This window comes from Austrofundulus limnaeus, unplaced genomic scaffold (genome assembly GCF_001266775.1).
Source record: "Austrofundulus limnaeus strain Quisiro unplaced genomic scaffold, Austrofundulus_limnaeus-1.0 Scaffold60, whole genome shotgun sequence".
NCBI classification, from domain to species: domain Eukaryota; kingdom Metazoa; phylum Chordata; class Actinopteri; order Cyprinodontiformes; family Rivulidae; genus Austrofundulus; species Austrofundulus limnaeus.
The window spans coordinates 511,019-527,242 of record NW_013952462.1 but is presented as its reverse complement, the minus strand read 5'-3'; the positions used below and the strand labels follow the sequence as shown (position 1 = coordinate 527,242).

Here is a 16,224-nt window from a genome sequence, read left to right as displayed (position 1 = left end):
TGTGTGTGTGTGTGTGTGTGTGTGTGTGTGTATGGGGGGGGGTTACGTTACACAGATAAGAGTAACTATATGTGAATTGTTTGCAGTGACTGTAACATTTTTTCCATACGAGCTTAACTACACCTTGGGATTCCCCCAGACGAGCTGGCCTAAGTGGCTGGGGAGAGGGAAGTCTGGGTCTCTCTGCTTAGGCTGCGACCCGACCCTGGATAAGTGGAAGAAAAGGGACGGGCAAGTTTAACTACACAACAACAGKAGTGAGTTACCAAACAATGAAAAGCTTTAGCATTAGCTTTCCATTTTGCCATCCTGTCCACTCGTCTTAAGCATCATACTGCTGGATGGTCGGGTTCAATATTTGGTACTTTTCATTCGAGTTTGGTGTAGCTCATTAGTGTTTTYTCACAAATAAAACAAAATAAGATTACGCGTGTTTAATATTATGACCCCGCCCTCATCGTGGTGGCTCTCTGCTCAATTCAAACCCAAACAGGGCTTGAGTGGAGTAAGGTCGGGCAGACAGGAACAGGGGTGGCTTTCAATGCAGAATGGCTTATTGCAACTCCCCCCCCCCAACTCCTTCTGAGGTGTGTCTCAGAACAACTCAATTTGAGACTGTATCTTTAAATCCAAACGGGGCGCTTCACACCCTGCACCCCTCCAGCTTCCAGAGTGGTCCATTCTAATAGGATAGAGGGCGTTTACAGCTATAGAGCGGTGCAGAAACTTTTTATTTACAAATTAATTCAAAGATATCAATGACAGAAGACTTGTCCATCCAGCCTTACATGTTGGAAGAAGAGAATGAAGATGACYAAACTGTAGTTGGTAAGTCCAACTGTAGTTGTGGCGTAATATTTCAGAAAACATAGAAAAATGAAAACTGAACAMGTTGTAAAATATGATCCAAACAGAATATAAAGATATCTATGTAGCACCTGGAGAGATTAAATTCAACTTTTCTGCAATCCTAGAGACTGCAAGTACACAACAAGTATTTAACAGCTAAAAAAGTGTATTTACATGATATGTCCCCTTTAATTTTATCTGAGAGAGAAACACATTTTTACAGGAGACAAAATGGTTAATTGGTGTTGGTGGAAGGAAACGTGTGTCCTCGAATGGTGTCTGATGCAGCATGTGTTCATTAAAAAGGTGTGACTGTGTAAATGAGTGTGAATATGTGATGTATAAGAATGTGGAAGAMAAACATCCAGGGATGACTGAGAGATCGAAATGTTCTCAACTTTGAGGGGTAAAAGAACAAGTTTAGGTCAAATACTAGCAGTCCCTGAATTCTTGTCAGTATCTTAAGGGAAAACGACCATATAAAACAGAACATGTGTGCCACAGTGTACTGCACTGAATGTGTGTGTGTGTGTGTGTGTGTGTGTGTGTGTGTGTGTCTGTGAGAAAGAGCGAGAGAGGGAGTAAAACAGGCTAACCTTGTCCTAATTACATTCTATCTATTCCATCCGAGCTGTGCTCTGGCCTATTTTCACAGCTATAAATTTATCACTCTTCCCTCTGTTGTGATAGATGACCCACTCATTTTAGCCCATCTCTGAAGACTGTGGGCCAGATAGGAAGTCAGTGGAAGACAGTGGCACCACTTCACAGCTCACAATGGCAATGARGGACCTTTGCATGTCCTCAAAACTATTTCTGGTGTTGAATTCTGTTCATGGAGGGAATGTGGTGTACCGTACGGCTGCAGCTATGGAATATTTTAGTCAATTGTTATTCAATTAAATGATCCACTGATTAACTCTGTATTCAGGTACAATGAAGCCCTGATTTTCACGGGGGCTACGTTCTTAGAGAATCATGAAAACTGGATGCGGTCTAGAGCTTAGATCGGGATTAGTAAATCTGACCCGGCCCGAGCCTGAAGGCATTACATCCGAACCAGACCACCTGAAAACAGTCTGGTCCGATCTGTCCTGATCAGGAACGGGAGATGGTTGTTAAATYAATAAGGTGAGCAGCTTCGAGGAGCTGCTTGCAGACAGGCACCTGATAGACATCCACATCGTTTTTCATCTCTGACCTGTGGTTTAACAAAAATAAAAAATAAAAATAAAATAAAAGTTTGACCTCCTCCAACTGACTCCTGTGTGAAGAAAGACCTGCTGTAAATCTACTGAGCTATAGGCTACGTGACATACGGTGGGAGGAAAGAGGGAGAAATTATGATCATTTATTCCCTGCAACACAATATCTATAGTCCTTCACAAGAAAATATTTACATTTATTGTGGTAGAAAAAGATTAGTCAGCATTTACTCCCATATGACTCCCCAACTTTATGGATGACTTTAGAGATTACATTTTTATACATGAATAAAAAATACAGTAAGCTTTTAGTGCTTTTGTTTTTAGACCACCATAGTTTTTATAAACAAATCAGATAGGAGAGGTGCAGAGCAGAGCCARGACATGCACATTTGTGTTGTGTTTTCCTTCACTTCTCCCCCTTCCTCCTTTCTTTTTTCTTCATGAGGGTATCTTCGGCTATAATCATTGCATTCTTGTTTAGTTTTCTATGGTAGGCTTATTAAAAACGCACTACAAAAACCCAAACAGACCATCAAGCATATCATTTCGGCCCAAACCTGGCCCAATTTTGGGTTGTGTTTGAGTCGGGCTTGGGCTATAAATCTAAATTCTAATGCAGTCCAGCAAAGGCCTACAGCGTGTTTGGGTGGCAGAGATGCATTCTGGGTGGATCGTGGGCACAGGGCATACATCACGTACTGTACTGGGTTTATTTTTTCATATGGAACTGAACACTTGTTAATGTTTATGTTACAAAATCCAAAAAATTATTAATTCTTAATAATTTACCTTGAAAACTCATGAAAAAGCATGAGAGAGAGAGAAAAGATGTTCCACACTGCACAGTATTTACTGTATTTACAGTTTCCACAAAATTTAGGAGATTATCGCAAACTACTAGTAGTTAGGTTTTATGAAAAAATTCCACAAACTGTGAAATGTGACTTCGAGGTTTCACTATATATATATGCAACATCAGCCACAGTATTTGGATATCTACAGCTTGGATCTAAAAGCTGTTCTTCATGCACTGGTACGCCACAYAAATTATTGTATTGATTTCTATTTTTTCCAAACTTCAAACTCTTTCAAAACCTTTAAYATATCAGTCAGTCCCTTGTGTCCTGTGTGTCTCTCAGTTAAGAGAGATGTCAAGATGTCTGTCAATCTGCTACAGCTTTTCATTTTATTGTTACAAAATGATAGTCTGACAGATATACTGAGCAGAGAGAGGGAATAATTGAAGTGTTTGAGTTGAACCTGAGAGTAACAGCTTGTCTTTTGTCAAACCAAAAAATGTTTTATGTGCGTTCTTGCAGAAATATTTTTTGACAATGAACTAGTTTGAAGGCAGGTGAGCTCCTCATCATAGCTGTGACTCATCAATGCTGGAAACACGAATGTCTAACAACGGGTATAACTGTTAAAACGAGGCTTAATTTCTGATCCCAGCTTGGTGTAAATCTGCTGTGTGTACAGTCACAGGACTGTTAGAACTGCTGTGTGCTTTTAAAGAGCACCTGTCGGATATTTTTCTAAATTTTAACTCCCCGTGTCATTGACCATTAGATACCAGTCATCCTTTCTTTCAGTTAATCATTCACAACTGTCCTTCAATATGCTCACTAGCCTCAGCTGCACTGACTCAGTAATCATCCCTCCCTAACGCCTGCTTCACATTCACTCATCATTTTCACACTGCTTCGCTCTCCTGTGTTTTAGCAAAAAGGAAACTGTGCTCCCCCAATTTTTTTTGTAATTACTTTGCCAAAAGCCTTTTTTTTCACCAACAAAAACTTTTAGTCTCTCATCCTGAGTTTTCACTCACGACAACCACTCATTTTATGTTACAGATGAATTTTAAAACCCATATTTTGTTGTGAGCATGGCTAATTGAAGATAGCATTGGGAAGGTCAAATATAAAAGCTTGTTTTATACTTCGAGTCGCACGTATTGTTCCCCCTGCTGAGTGACAAAAATTGCGTAACTTCCGTCTTGCTATGCCCCGGTGACAGCCGTTGTGTTTACATTGCTCCCAGTCAGAACTCTGTGATGCCGACCTTGCAGCTCTGAGAGTGTGATTGGTCAGAACTTCGTGGGTGTGTTTGTTCATGAGGAGCAAAGCAGCGCTGTGGAGCAGGACCAGAGCAGATATTCTTTCTGCATGTTATTTTGTTTAAAATGATTTTTTGTCTTAAGCCTGTAGTTAAAAAGAGCTAGAAGAGAAGCTGGTTTGATCCTATTGAATGTGAGCATGCGTTCATGTCTTTCTTCCATCACCACCGTTGAAAAATTTTGCCTCCATGGTCTCATCAGCCAACACACTGATTGTTGAGTAAAAAAAAACAATATCCAGCCATCATTACTGTTGTATATAAACTTATATGAGCAGTAGGAGGGCAGAGGGATATTAMGATATTTTATGGCCCGCCGCATCTTGTCAGGAAAAAAAGTCCAAAATGACCCAATCACTGACCCGCTGTCTCACGCCATATTGAAGTATAACTCCGTGGCTTAAAGCCATTCTTCAGATCTTCTGAAATGGGGTTCTGTGGAAAGGTTGTGAACAATAAATATCTTACCTGTTGTGGACAGCTCTTTGATTGCACTCCGTTTAGAGAAACTGAGTTAACTTCTGACCAAATGATAAGCTAAGGGCTAGTCTGAGCTGGACCAAGATCAGAATGAATTACAGCCATTTAAAAAAAATAACTCAAAATTTTTCATAATGTCACATATTAATATTACACATGTATTCCTGCAGAATTGTTATATTCCTGCAGGAAGTACCATGCTGCCCTAGATGTAAGTGCAAATAATCACTTTTAAATCACTGTATATATTTGTATATACTGTATATATGTATATGTGAAATTGACAGTAATATAAAGGGATTATTGGTGTTTCAATAAACAGCCATATTTATTATATGATTAGATATGTTGTTTGGCAGCTGTCTCTGTCCTCATTTAAGTTAGTTATCTCTTCAGTCGAGTCATATTTAAACTCTAGTTATTATCTGCTGCAGGTAAGACATTAGTTGTTCATACCTACAGTATCCCACAGAACGCTGCTTCAAATGACCTGAAGTAACTGTTCTTTTTTTTAATTTAGTGACATACTGTATTTAATCCAAACCAATTTTAAGCTCGAGGCGCTCCATTCATGGTCCAGTACTCCTTTGTGTTATTTCCACGTTATTTTCATCGGTGAGAAAAAGAAAAGAGGGACGTCTCCCACTGAGAGCTGTGCACAGCGAGGCACACAGAGGGTTGTGGGCTCCAGCTGCGGCCACTTTCTCTGGATTCGGGGCAAATTCACATGACTAATTCMAACAGACAGAGAGACGTGCATGCCCACACCCAGGCACTTGCATATTCTTTATGAGTCCACGCACAGGATTTTTTTTTTTTAAAGCAGACACCACGCAAATGTATTTCCCCCATAAACTGCTTTACAGTGAGGATCTTCGTCAAATGCTGAAAGGTTTGGGCATTATACGCCACACTGAAGCCTTCACTTTGAACACTTGTGTTATTTCAGCCCATCACATCAAATCACAGCTCAAGGCAGCTGCTGCTTATGAGACAGCAAACAACACAAATCACATCAGTCAGCTTGGAAATTAGAAATTCAGTCAACATTCAGCCATGTTGTAAATCTTTTACCCCAAACCTACAAGTTACAGTAAAGATTTATTTATTTATTTATTTATTTATTTATGATGAAGCACTTTGACAGGCTTATTTGGTCACCTCGGTAAAGTCATGCTCTATTTATGAGCACGTGTACAAGTGCTGAGCAGCCGTCACTCCCGGTCTTTTATGATCCACTGCAGCATTGACATAAATCCCTCCAGGATAAGCTTTAAAACGCCACCAGTTCAAAAATGCCCTTGGCCTGACACACAGTCCTTTGTTTAGAAACATGCACACAGCCTTGTCCTCCAAAGATCTTAAAAAAATACAATATTTCCAGTTGGCTAGGGTCACTATTAGATGGAGGTGGGTGGGAGTGCAAGGGGTCCTCGCTGGACGGCATGTAGGTCAGAAATGCATTCATGTGTCAAAACCCTTATGTGACTTCACAATAATACTCTAATGGCAATCTGTCAACCTATTCAGCAGMCAATGGCACAGAGATGAGCCTCTGCCTCATAACAGCCATGGAGGCAGCAGGAAAAGCAGAGATGCTGCATAAACACAATTTATAGCACCTCATTCTGATGTTTAATAGATATGAGCTGCAGTATCTCATAGTATTTTGTTGCCAAGCACATGTGACTTTTTATATCACGAGCGAAAATATACTGATTACAGATTTAGGGCCCATTAAAATGACTTTTTGAAAATGGGGTCATARATTAASTCACTGACTTGCACAGCAGGTACTMTTTTTATTTAAGCGTGCCTTTGCTGATCATCTTTATCACTCCCACTTTACACACAAATTTATACAATCCCTGCACAATACTGTCGAAACTTCAGAGTTTTGACGAGGAAACTGGTCTTGTTGTTACAAAATGTGCACAGCATCAGTTGTTGACTCTGGCAAGATATATTTTTTTAATTAATTACACTAAAAGATTTAATCACTCAAAGGAAGTTTTGGCTGGAAAATTGAACTGAACAGCCATTACGCTAAAAAGCTGGACTTGTAACATCACCGATTGTGTCAGGTTTGGCAAGAAGAGGCAGGTGGATCAGGATGTAAAACGAGAATGTTTAATTTTAAACGGACAGAAACGCAAGCCAACATGACAAGAATTGGCAAAAACTGGCGCAACAGACTCAAAACAGGTGCTGACAGAAGAATATAACCAAGATCAAGGCCTATGCTACAAAATTWGTAATTACTGCAATTTTCTGCTACTATTGCACCTGTTAACTCATACAAGCTGAGTTTTTAGTGAGGAAAAACAGAATCGCAAAAACTCTATTTTTGGTAAATACAGATTTGTTCTAAGGCATGTCTGATCAAATCTAATTTTATTTATTTTATTTACCGGCAAGGAACACAGAACACACAAAGAACTCAAGGAATTAAAAACATAAAATGTTTTAATCAAGATAAATCYGTAATATGGCAGCCAAAAGCACTGGGGAAACCAAGACTTGCACTCGGTGCAGAGCTACCCTACTGACACATAGTTACATTACAGAGACACTACTGACCTGAAATGACAAACACCTGTGAAGTGACAAGTAGGAGTGGAAAGAGCAGGTAACAGACGGATAGGGTATAATTACAAAACATGTAATTATCTGACATGCTTCTTTAGTTCACTGTTTACATTTGAACCTGCCTCTGACTCTGCTCCGGTGAGGCATGTTATTTTTGAAAAGGAGCAACGTGTTAAAACTAAAGTATCAATCCAGTAACTTCAGTAAAGATTTAGTAGGATCCTCAGTCATCCAGGACATGGGAAATTAAAATAACAAAGACGAAAGAAATGAACTTTGTTATTATCATTATTATATGGAACAATCCGTTCACGCCCATCTCACTGATGTAAAAGTCAGATAAAATGTGACACAAGTGTTCAGACTGCAGTGGCTTTAAAAAACATCAGATATGTATCTGATTCAGTGCCACYTACTGAAAAAAGACCTGGTTTCGATTTGAAAGAAATCTGATTTGTTCAGACTGTCCGGATAAAACCCGATATGGGTTCTCTCCCCAGGTGTGTCTCATTACCTCTCGTTAGTTTCTCTTCATATTCCATCTCCTGCCTTCTGTTGTTGTTGGTTCATTTCTGGTTTGTCTCCTTGTCAAGATTTTCCTGGTAAGTTTCTTGTTTGCTGTTCCGTCAGTGTTTTCATTTGTTTAAGAAATCAGTTTATTCTTTGCTCCGAGCCTTTTTGAGTTCTTTGCCCACTCCCTGGTTCGTAATCTACAACAAATCTGYTAAAACTAACCTTGTTGACAGTGTTTTACATATTCCTGCTAAAACTTACTGCATTTGTGCTAATCGGAGTATGATAAAGCTGAAAGAGAATGAATCAACACAGGCTATTGACATATTAAACCAATGTTGGTGTTTCAGAACAAGCTCAGAGAAACACCGTGGGGATTATAATTCAGGCTGAGAGAAAGAATTATCTTCACCTCGTCWTCCAGTTGGTTATCAAGCTGTCACCATGCTCAGCGGCTGAGTAAGTTTTAAATCTGCAGAAAACTACACTCCTGTCACAATGTTCCGACTGCCATATGATCCATATTTATCACAAAGGACTTATTCAGCTTTCACACAATACGTCTGAACTCACCAAAACTTTAAACTCACTTTGCATTTAACTTGATTTCTGGAATCATGTAGTTTGATCTCTTCCAACGACTCTTTAAAGCTCTTTCATCGAACTCTGTAACATTTAGACTTTTTCCTGTTCTTTGTGAATGTGTAAAAAAAACTTTGAAACTYGAACAACATAAATGCTATTGGTTCCTTCTGGGTAGGTGAAATGGGTCTGTTTATGTGTTGGTACCCGTAGAATTGTGGATCTGACATGCTCCCCCAGGGCTAGGATGTTACCAACTCGATACGCAGAAGGAAAGAGAGGAAAAAACTAAACTAGGACAGTTATGTTTCACAATAGACAGGAGGATATTCTCTGATGTGAGCAGTTAGTCCAGGTTGCATGCAGTTGTCTGATCACAGCCGTCATTCACTCCTGACAGTCAAGTGACAGTGATGGAGAGTTTTCAACACCAGACAAAGCTGAAGACGTTTCCAACTTCCATTAAAGCATAATCCATTGCTGGCTCTCTGCATGAAGCCATCATTCTATAGCCATTGAAGGAACAGTTCAGTATATTTGAAGTAGGAGTATGTAAAAAGGAATCTTGATGTGGATTTGATACTTTTTTTGGAGCCGCCTCTACGGTGTACACATTTTAGGACATCCTCAAGTCTCAAAAAGTGTCGTCAGGTCTCAGGATTCTTCTCAGGAAACTTGATAACTCTGCATCTATTTCTTAACAACAGGCTATTTTGTGTTGATGATTGCATTTACGAGGTGTAATTGAATGCACCCTGAAGTCAAAACTCCCGTCTGCATAAGGAAAAGTAATAGGATGGCATGATAACAGTTTAAATATGACAACATTTTTCTTAAAACCTGACGGCGTTTTCCCTCAGTTTGGAGAGATTAGAGTTTGACCGGAGTGACATGTTATGGGTTATTCCTAAAAAACGAAGACACAAATGGATTGCTGATGCCTTAAAATAACGTAAATCTAAAAAATTTCAGAACTATTTATTAAACCACTATTTTAAAACTTTTTTTTACTGCTGTCTGTTTCAAATTACTCAGTAATACCTTCAATAAGTCCTCTGACCTTGGATGCGCCTCATGCTGCCACAGAAGTGCTACAGCTATGCTAATGTCGCTGGTTGCTATTTGTGCTCACTAATAGCCACAGAATTCCATGTAATTATCCATGTAATGTGAAACTGACAGCAATGAAAAGGTAAATAWAATCGTGATTGCATAAACCATTATTGGCGACTGGAGTTATTCTAAGACGGCAACAATCCACATTGGTGTTATTCAGACTGGCCCATAGCTTGGTATGAAAAAAAAAGGAAAAAAAATCTACTTGTTCCCTCTCTGTCATTCACATTTTCTTTGTCGTATTGACGATTATCACTTATGCGTACGAAYAAGAAAAGACAAATTGCCATAGGACGACAAATTTACCCATTTATGCTTTTATTTCTTTTTACACAGGATCTTTTGGAGAAAGCAAGAAAATTGAAATAATGGTGGCAAATTTTCCACAACAAGGCCTGAGATAGCAGAATAAAGTAAACATTTAAAACGGTCTATTAAAAGTGAACATGTTGCGTGTTTAAGTTTCATTTTAATAGATTAGAACGTATCCATGCCTTGAACWGAGTTATTTATCTGGTGGAAACCAATCTTAGAGGTAACGCGATTTTTCARTAGGTGAAATCAACGTTCCTTAATTGTGTTTTAATTTAGCAGATGAAATGATAAACTGACATATTCTTTGAGAGTAATTTGCTCAATGTYTAGGACAACCAGAGCGCTCTGACACAAAACTGGGTTTGTACCAGCAGAGGATTTATCCTGCAACAGACAAAAACAGGCTGTAATAATAGAAGTCYTCTGCTGTGATTCAGGGGAATAGCCCGAGTCTCTTCCCCTTCTGTGTGAAGACGGCTGAAAACTAAGCAATCAATCACAGCAGTCCAGCACCGCTTTGCTTTCCTTTTTACATTCTCATTCCGAGCGGGCGCAGCTTTGATCGTCATGTTATATCAGTATTGTGGAAGCGTCCTCTCTGCTCTTCCGTTTCATTGATCTGATCTTCATTCCCCCTCTTCTGGGAAGAAACAAACAAAACAAAAAAAAGCTACTCGTTTGACCRAAAGAGGAAAGTATGAAATTATCCCGCCTCGGTGAGCGTCGTATGATTAACGTGTCATCAAACGACACAGCTTTTGTGCATACTTCAAGTCCAAGAGCCAGTGTCAAACGCAACCTCCAGATTCAATTCAAACACCCCCGGCATGCTCTATTGTGAGTGTGATGCCTTCTACATACTGTAATCTCCCACCCCAGGGAGATGCTAAAAAGAGGTGTTATGAGACAGAGAGACCAGTTGTTGGAGCTTCCTATTATCTCCAAAGTGCAGTATTCCWTTTGGTACTTCCTCGGACTCTGAAGGAGGAAAAATAAAAAATAAAAATAGGAAATGTGCGTGCATGAATAGTTCCTTAATGTGGTCCATTTCAGCAACAGTGTCAGTAATTGTATGCTAATACATCCCTCTCTCTCTCTCTCACTGTGTGTGTGTGTGTGTGTGTGTGTGTGTGTGTGTGTGTGTGTGTGTGTTTGATATAGAAGTTGAAGTAAACTGAAGAGAGAAAACTAAATGTTTAGGTGCAACAGCTGTGTGTGCAGTGTGGCAATGAGGAAGTGAGGATTTACTTTTGCTTCTAGATAAATTTCCCTTTTTTTTTCTTTTTTATTTCTTTCTATCCAGGTTTCGATCTACAAACAGTTAGATTACAGCACAAACTCAGTTGAAGTCACAGCTGGAAGGATCGGAGAGTATTTGAGAACACAAACTGAAAAAAATCCTCTCTGAAGCTTTTGCAATGGCAGCTGGGGGAATGGAGAGAATGGATCAAAACCGCAGCCTGTAAGTTGGTGGTGAGCTTTAGGCTCTCCTRCTTGAGTTGGAGTAAAYGTGGGAACAACAACCTGTTTGCCTCCCATCGACTCAAACATCTTCTCCAGTTGTACACGAAGTTGCTGAATGTTGTTGAGAATGATGCAGGGCACCTTCTCCTTACTCAAATGTGATGGAAAGTCCTTGGAAATGATTGCAGCATATTGCAAAAGAACTTTGTTGATAGTCTTCGCGAAGCYGCACATGAAGTGAGCCAGAGCCTGTGGGTTTGGGCACGCCAGCTTTTTGATAATCTCAAAACTCTGGTTTAGCTGAGTGAAAACATCCARRACCGAGCAGGAAAAGAGGGCATGCTCCGAGGTTTGCTGAAATCCATCCTTCTTGTCCCTTTCAAGGGCTCCATTGAGGAAATCCATGGCAACGTCTTCATTCTCATCAAGCCACTGAATGACAAATGGCTCGAACCACAGAGAATACTCAGGTGGAACATCCTTGAAGGCCGGTAGGTCACGTACYTACTCATTATGGAACCATTTGACTTTGAAGTGAAGATTCATGAATTCAGTACTTTTGCATAGGCGATGCTTATCATGTTCTTCCATTGCATACTTCATATCCTYGGCAAAGAGGTTCCACATGATCTCAGCGCTGATCTTCCCCGCGTTCAGCTCCTGGGGAAACTGGTTAATGACTGGGGTGTAGGCTGTGCGGTCCTCATCGATTTACAGACACCATGAGAGTGATGAGTTTTGGCCAGAAGTCCAAGTTCTTGATGGATGGACCCTGCTCCTCTCTGGGAAGATCCTGCTTCCGGCTCTGGTCAAGAAGCTGGTTYTAGAGTTCATGACAGTTGTCAAAAATGTATCTGTATGTAGAGTCGAGACAAGCTTTCACACAGTCCTTCAACACCATGCTGGCTCTGGGTGGACTCTGGAGCTCTTGTACCTTCATCCTGAAGAAGGTGATGCTCGTAAGCAAATCAACGGTGGACTTCAGATCTTGGAGACGCTCTGGGTTTCCTGCAGGGAAGTTATCCCGATATTTAMAAAGGTCGATCCTCAATGAGTTATGCAGCTGATCCAGTAATTTGACAAATTTCTCCCTCCCAAAGTTAGAGGCAGCAAATCTGTCGGAAGCAGAGGCGGTGGTTGTGGTGGTGGTAGTRGTGTGGGCAAAGTAAGCGTTAATATTMGCGAGCAGGTTGCTCATCACTGCTGGCACACCAGGACACATGTATTTGGCAGATAGACAGGAGAAATGCGTCATAGCCTGATAGATGGACTCCACCCCGTATCGCATGGCAAACTCATCCACTATCTCCTGAGACACGTCATCAAAGTAGACCTTCCACGCGTCGTCCCCTTTCACCTGTGGGATCTTCACCACCCCGCTGTTCTTRACCTCGGTCAGGTAGTGGAACAGGTTCTCATGTAAACAGGTGTACTGGCRGTGAGGAGGAGCCACATTTTCCTCTCCTTTCATCTCAACGCTGATCTTCAGTCTGATGGCACCAGATACTGCAGACTTATCAGTTCTTTTATCTAGGTTGTACCAGACATCCATCTTTCCACTGAGCGTGCGGACCTCGATGATGGTCTGACCCAGGAAATCGTCCGACTCGCGTTTGAAATGTTGCTTGACCCGTGACTTGATGTCATCATCTTCGTCCCAGACGCGCACCTTTATGRGGTCAGTCGCGTTGTGACATTCAAAGTAGAACTTCTCATCCCACACAGGGTTGAGGTTGCCAAAGATGGTCTTTGTCCTGCGTTTGGTCTTACGCACCTGGACGGTGACATACGGGTCGCTGGAGCTGGTTTTATCCTTGGCCTGTAAACCTTGTGCACACCCCTTCACGCTAGCGCCGACACTATATTGTCTTATATGTATTAGCCCGGTGCTAGCGCGACAAACAAGCTAAACTGAGGTCCTCCATCCATATTTTCAGTTGCAGGCTGTCATTTTTGTGTTTCCCTCTCTGTCATGTGGATGGAGGACCTCAGTGACGAAAGGAGAATGTGTAGCACTGAGCTAATACATATATATGGTGATAGCATCGGGGCTAATGCTAAAGCTAACAGGCTAAGCTGAGGTTCTTCTTCCATGAAGCAGCTCTGTTGTCCTCCATCTATATTTTCAGTTACAGGCTGAGTCATTTCTACCTTCTCCTCTCTGTCAACGCTCTCTGGTTTCATTTAAGAGTCGATCATCAAATATCCAAGATTAACCTTCAAGGTGGATATAGCTCGCTAGCAGCCTTGCACCAAGGACCTATCCACGTCATCATTTACCCAGAATGCTTTGCMTGTAAATAAAATGGCCCCGTCCATMTAATATATTTTTAAACTTTTAGTTTAAAAATTATAAAAACTAAACAGCCTACAGTATTTTTACAGTCTTTATTTTACAGTTAAAATGTATGTTTATTAATAAGGTATAATGTTACAACTAATCATGGATCCCTTTAAAGAAGCTGTATTATTGAGTTTTTCTTTTCTCCAGGGCTAGAAATAGTTTTGCTCAAACTACGATAAAATATTCCTAACACTACAGTAAAAAAGTGAGTACCAGTTATCTAAATGACTAAATGGTGCAAAAATATAGCAAGAAGATTCAATGTCGTCAGCTCCCCTCAGTAAAGGTTCGGTGAGAAAAAAAAAGGTTAAATGCAGCAGAAAACGARCAGCAGCTTAGACTTTTGAAAATCAATCTTTTTTGTCACTAGGATTTGACTGTTCTGGTATCCTGTGAGCACTGGCACACTCATTCAGGCATAAAGTGGACACACTCACTTGCCTTCAGGTTACTGGTGAGGGGAGCATCTAAGATGAGTGTGAGAAACTGCAGATCACCTCTCCAGTCTTGGTTTTACAGTTTAGATTGGTCACTTTCAGCTTATTTTGGGTTTAAAGTCTGCAGCTTGACTGTGGTTTCAAAAAGAGAACTCAATAGAATATGCTCTTTGAGATGGTCAAACTCAAAGGAAGAGAAACAGTGAAGCTTTTAGCTACAAAAAATAGATTCTGTTTCCTGCAATGTTGTCAAAATGATCAAATAATGTTTTTATTTACTTTTTTATTTTAGCATAAGAAGCTTCATGACTAAGCAAAATTACTCTTAGAATTGGCGACCACCCTCTTTGTGAATTTTCCGATWTAAAAATAAGCTTTAACGCTTCCTTTATTATCTCCTTTAGCATAGAAAACTCTGAACTATTCTTTATGGAAAGGAAAGAAGATTATTCCGTCCCACAATCCTTTGCGGCTGCATTTTATAAACTCATACTGATCAGGATTCATGAAAATAAATATGAGGTCAGGACTGTGGGAGTGATGAGCATAAAGATGAGCAGCCTGTGACAACATGTTGAAGTTTTTGTGACGTTCATCATCTTCCGGCTGTTCCTTTTGGGGGGTCACTACAGTACATCATCTGCCTCCAGCTGACCCTTTTCCAGCATCCATATGTGATATGAATAACTCTCAGCTACTACCACATGGCACTTTAGATCAATATCTGTAAAACTAGCTCTGAGGTAAMGCCGTTTTTGTGTTTATTCAGGTCTGTTGACTGTGGCAGCCATCTTCAATTAAGATAAGTCCAAAAGTTACTGTAAATCCAGTGATRACTTTCTGAAGGTTTCATAAAAATCTGTTCAGTGATTAAATGAGATATCTTGCTTATACACGCASACCAACTGAAAGCTGAGCATTTAACCTCCTGACTAAGAAGACAACAAACATCCCCACTGCTGAGCAGCCTGGGTCTTTCTAATATTTATGTGTTCTTTCTCTTTACCTACAGAACATCTGTTAAAGGTACAATAATGATCCCAGAAATGTCAGTAATAATTTTCTATTATCTTGTGTATAAATMTCATCCAAGGTACTTTTCTGAAAACTGTGCCTCTGAGTTCAAATACACCAGCGGTAACTTGATGCAAGATCAGGTCAGAATCTGTTTGTATTGAAGATAAAAATGAGTTTGATGCAGGTTCAACATTTGGGAAGAAAATATTTTTGTTCATATCTGCAGTGAAGCCCTTTCGTCTTTTATCTTTGCTATCCTGTTCAGCCTCGAAACTTCAACACCAGCTTCCAGATGTACTGAGAGACACTCTTACCAGGGCTTTGATGAAAACACTGCAGAGTCTAAAGAAAAAAAAACACACAATGAAAAGTTTCACATCCTCATCCATAATTAATAAAGCCTTAAGCCTTTCCTTGCACTCAGGATGATCAACTTAAACCAGAAGTGGCAAGTCCGTAGCAGAACACGGAGGTAAAGATCAGCGTCTGAAAGCTAAAATTTTTCCAGTGGCGACTCTTTTGATGTGGCTTCACCGTGTTAGCTCGGAATAACAATTAGTTCCTGATAAACTGTGTCAGAGATGAATCCTGTCCCAGCTGCTTTGGTGAGGTGAAGCCAGGTGAAGGTTAAAGGTTCGAGGCTCTGTCGCTCTGTGTGTGCAGAAGTATCTGTGCACTCGTTCAGTCAGTTTAATTAAATTAAAAGCAGCATTACCAGCTGAGGCCTGTGGTAAGCTGAAGGACTTACATCGGCAGCTCATTTCTCAGAGGTCTTGATCCGAGGGGGGCAGAGTCCTTAAAGAGACACAGAAAACTCTGTTAAATAGGTGATACTGACATACAGCCGTGCCATGCTTTACTTGTTGTGGAAGAGGTAACCCTGAGCTTTAAGATACAACCAAGTGTGTAATTATATGAAAACTCAGACAGTGTAGAGGATGAGTGTCTGCTGTGCAGCATGGAAACAACAGGCTCATTTAAAAGCCTTCCTTAAAGGAGGAAACAATGTTGATTCCAAAAATGAAAGCGGAAGTTTTTGGCAAATATCTTGAAAATGGGTTTTGAACAACTCTAAGCTACAACCACACCAAAATTTTGCACATTTCTAAAATTACCCGAACTATTAAAGGGATCCATGATTAGTTGTAAAATTAGATTTTATTTGATAAATATATATTTTAACTGGAAAATTAAG

At 40.2% G+C, this 16,224-nt stretch overlaps 2 protein-coding genes across 4 annotated transcripts in view; both read right to left on the bottom strand.

Moving 5' to 3' along the window:
* The window catches only part of dlgap4b (discs, large (Drosophila) homolog-associated protein 4b), a 128,144-nt gene that overhangs the window by 29,963 nt on the left and 81,957 nt on the right, over positions 1-16,224 (bottom strand). For all 3 annotated transcript variants that reach the window (XM_014009631.1, XM_014009629.1, XM_014009630.1), the window contains exon 2: positions 15,778-15,824. The gene's annotated coding sequence lies outside the window, so the exon portion shown is untranslated. The remainder of the gene's footprint in view (positions 1-15,777; positions 15,825-16,224) is intronic.
* LOC106518347 (protein unc-13 homolog C-like) overlaps positions 11,054-16,224 on the bottom strand; it is a 10,604-nt gene continuing 5,433 nt past the window's right edge. The window contains 2 exon segments of the mRNA XM_014009608.1: positions 11,054-11,942; positions 11,944-13,078. Of these exon segments, the coding sequence (XP_013865062.1) occupies positions 11,094-11,942; positions 11,944-13,078 (1,984 nt within the window). The 3' untranslated portion in view covers positions 11,054-11,093.